Source organism: Chionomys nivalis, chromosome 17 (assembly GCF_950005125.1).
Source record: "Chionomys nivalis chromosome 17, mChiNiv1.1, whole genome shotgun sequence".
Taxonomy (NCBI): Eukaryota; Metazoa; Chordata; class Mammalia; order Rodentia; family Cricetidae; genus Chionomys; species Chionomys nivalis.
In genome coordinates, this window is record NC_080102.1 from 61,138,953 (window position 1) to 61,142,302 (window position 3,350).

The window sequence follows — 3,350 nt, forward strand, 5'->3', positions numbered from 1 at the left end:
ATTTTACCCAGATTTTTTCCCATTGCCATGTTTAACTTAGTTTCCCCTCTATGGTGGTTTCTGTAATTTGAAGATAGAAATGTCCAGTTAGGGCAGGTTCCCTATTCACACCTTCATGACCCCTCACACAGCTTCCTGTAGTGCTGGCAGTTAATGGATCTTAAATTCCACCCTTCTAGAACTTTTTAAAAATCTTTATGAAACCTCATTTTACACAAGTCACTGCCATGCCCTTCACTGCTCACCACCTCCCCAGACATGTCTCTTCTCTAGCACATACCAGTTGAGGTAATGGGTCCTATGGTCTCTTCCAGCTGAGATGCTCCACTTCTGAGCCTGGCCTGGGCCTTTTGACTCTTTGATTTGGTACATTCTATCAACACATTATCTCTGGAAACCGACTCCTCTCTGAAGATGGATGGCTCCTTGGAAGAGTCATTACTAGAAGTACTCTCCTTGCTGATGTGGCTGGTGGGAGTGGACTGGGAAGCTGGAACCAAGGTCATGCAAACAGGGAGTTAAGGACAGAGAATGCTCTTAGGAGAAACAGTGTCCCTCCACACGAACAGGGCATTAGTGTTGAGTTATCACTAACTGACCTATGGGACCATTGAGGTCCTATGCTAGTGTTCATATCATGAGCTCTTCAAAGGCATGGACTGGATTTCTAGTGTCGTGTTTAAGAATTGCCACCGCCCCCATCTACCTTCTCAGTTAGGAGCCATTTGCAAATACCTCTCCCTTTGCTTGGTTTATAGGAGGAGCTTAGCCTTGGTTCTTCCCTCTGAACTCTGAGTATTTTTCTCCTTTAGCTTCTTAGATTTCCCCCAGTTAATCTGGGAAGTTAGCTCAAGATTAAACCATGTTTAGTGTTAAACCACAAAACTGGCCTCTGCAATTTTTAAAGTTTTTGCACTGTGTGGTACAGTGCCTGTAACTGATGAAACACCCTTCTATCAGGGTGAGGAAACATTTTACTTGCTAACATTTGGGAGTGAGGTGCTGTTCCCATTCCAGTTTCCAATGATTACATAGCATAATTGCTGTTCAAAAGGTTCCCAGTCCCCAGATCTATGGCCAATTAGTGCAATAGGGAGGGACAGACTCACAGCAGGAGGCACTGTCTGCTCACATCTTCCTAGCATCCTTTACTTTCCAGTCTTTTGTCACCAACAGAGACTTACCAGCAGTTGTGTGCTGAGTCTTCACGTGGAGTTCATCTTCAGACCCTTAGGACAGCAATCTCAAGATGGTTAACATGTGAACTGGTCCTTTGTAGTTACCCCATTTCAGCTTCCTCAACCTCTCTTACTCTTTTTTGCTTGTTTGCTCTGATTGGCCCTGCTTCTGCTTCCTCAGTGTTGGAAGTGCAGGTGTGCACCACCTCTCCCCGCCAATCCCTTACTCAACTTTCTTTACCATTTCTAAAATACTATGTAATTTATTTAGTATGTTTATTTTTTCTTCCTCCTCAAATAAAATTTCAGTGATGGTAGAGATCTTTATGTAAACTATTAGTGTACCCTAAGTCCCTGGAACTATATATAGTTCAGAGTGAGTGCTACAGATAGTAATGGATGTGGTGTGTACCGTTTGCTTTCATTACACCAGGGAGATGAGGCAGTCTAAAGCAGTGATTTTGCTTGAGTTGTGCTGAATCAGCCTCTGGTGTTAGGATCTCACATAATCTCTGCTGAGCCACAGTCTGCCTTGTTGTGGGTCTAGTCTGGACTCTGAACTAGACTAGTCTGCCTTCTAGTCTGCCTTGGTTTGTTGGGTTGCCGGACTCAGGGGATATATGTTGTCATGCTTGCTTCCAGTGGTGCTGTTTTCATTCTACATCTTATCTCTCTCCATGAGTGTGGTGATGTTGCTCATCTGAAGCCCAGGGGCCTTTAGGGGACAAAAGGGAGTGGGAAAGAAGGCATACTGACCAGGCAGGACAGCAAGAGAGGTTGTGGCAAGGCTGGCAAACAGCAGGACAGTGAAGAAGTTCATGGTGGCTCTGTAGCAAGGTCAGCTTTCCCTAGGAAGCTGTGTAGAGTCCTGGAGTAGCAGCCTGGATGGGGCTTTATTTATTTTGGGGTAAGGACAAGCTGTAGGACAACAGGTTGGGGATTGGACCAGGAGGCAGGCCAAGCTTCCCCTTGTCTTGTCATTCTGATTACATTGGGTTTTGGGAATTGGTATTTCTGGGAAATGAGTTAACAGGAAAGCAAAGCCCCAGCCTTCCTTTTGGCCTAGCCACTGCCAGTGTGTGTTAGCCCCAGGAGCCATTCCTTATTGAATGGGCTCCCTTCCTTAATGTTACTCATTACTAGTCTTATTTTATGTTTCTGCATCTGATTATTTAATTACTATCTGTCTCCTTCAGAAGAGTGGCACTTTCGTGATCCTGGGATTATACTTGCTTTTCTTGCCATGGTTTCTCAAGCTATTCTTTAGCAGCTGGCTCACAGTTTGGGTTTAGAAAATAAGGCTTATGTAACTGAATCCAGAAAAGACCAGATGGTCCTCCAGGGGGCTGACAAATTTCCCCATCAGTTCAGGAATAGAGAAGTGAGGCAGGTATAAGGGTTCCAGGATTATATTCTGAGTTTGCTCGCATAGGATATCTCATTTGATTAATAACAATTGGGAGGCTATTTATTAATCAAGGAACTCATAGTCCAGCAGTGAGGAGGCTTCTGCCAAGCACATTTATAGATACAGGTGTTCTTTCAGTAGTGTATATTCACTGCACACAGTAAAGGGCTTCATTATGACACTATTACTTCCTTTGGTTTCTTCCTGAAGGTTTCCTATCTCTTTCCAAATAGAAGGTTCTCTTTCTCTTCTACTATCTATCTATCTATCTATCTATCTATCTATCTATCTATCTATCTATCTATCTATCTATCATCATCATCATTATCTATCTATCTATCTATCTATCTATCTATCTATCTATCATCTATCTACCATCTTCATTTTTCTTTTTTTGAGACAGGATTAAACTACATAGTCTTGCTGCCCCCAAACTCACTATGTAGATCAGGCTGGTTTCTAACTCACAAAAATCTGCCTGTTTCTCAAGTGCAGGAATTAGATTAAAGGCATATACTACCTAGTCTCTCTGGGTTTGTGAATTGTAGCATAGTTACTCTTTATTTTACAGCTAATTTCCACTTATGAGTGAATACATGTTTGTTTGTCTCAGTCTGGGTTACCTCACTCAGGATGATTTTTTTCCTAGTTCCATCCATTTGCCTTCTAATTTCCTTGGGTCCTTGTTTTTAACAGCTGAGCAATACTCCATTGTGTAAATGTACCACATTTTCTTTATCCATTTCTTGGTTGAGGAACATCTA

At 42.6% G+C, this 3,350-nt stretch overlaps 1 protein-coding gene across 1 annotated transcript; it reads right to left on the reverse strand.

Annotated features, from left to right (window-relative positions):
- Window positions 1-269: 269 nt before the first annotated feature.
- Window positions 270-1,998, reverse strand: LOC130888453 (glycosylation-dependent cell adhesion molecule 1-like). The gene is made up of 3 exons (XM_057791337.1): window positions 1,935-1,998; window positions 1,187-1,229; window positions 270-498 (listed from the first exon to the last, which is right to left on the reverse strand). Exons 1-3 carry the CDS (start codon window positions 1,996-1,998, stop codon window positions 270-272), a joined length of 336 nt encoding a protein of 111 aa, XP_057647320.1.
- Window positions 1,999-3,350: the final 1,352 nt, after the last annotated feature.

Bases quoted from the DNA above. Each gene is read 5' to 3' on its own strand.
- LOC130888453 (XM_057791337.1), bottom strand. From the start codon at position 1,998: ATGAACTTCTTCACTGTCCTGCTGTTTGCCAGCCTTGCCACAACCTCT. The intron at 1,230-1,934 runs GTCAGTATGCCT...TGCTGTCCTAAG, and splicing joins CTCTCTTGCTGTCCTGCCTG to GGTCTGAAGATGAACTCCAC. The intron at 499-1,186 runs TGGTAAGTCTCT...TTGCATGACCTT, and splicing joins AAGACTCAGCACACAACTGC to GGTTCCAGCTTCCCAGTCCA.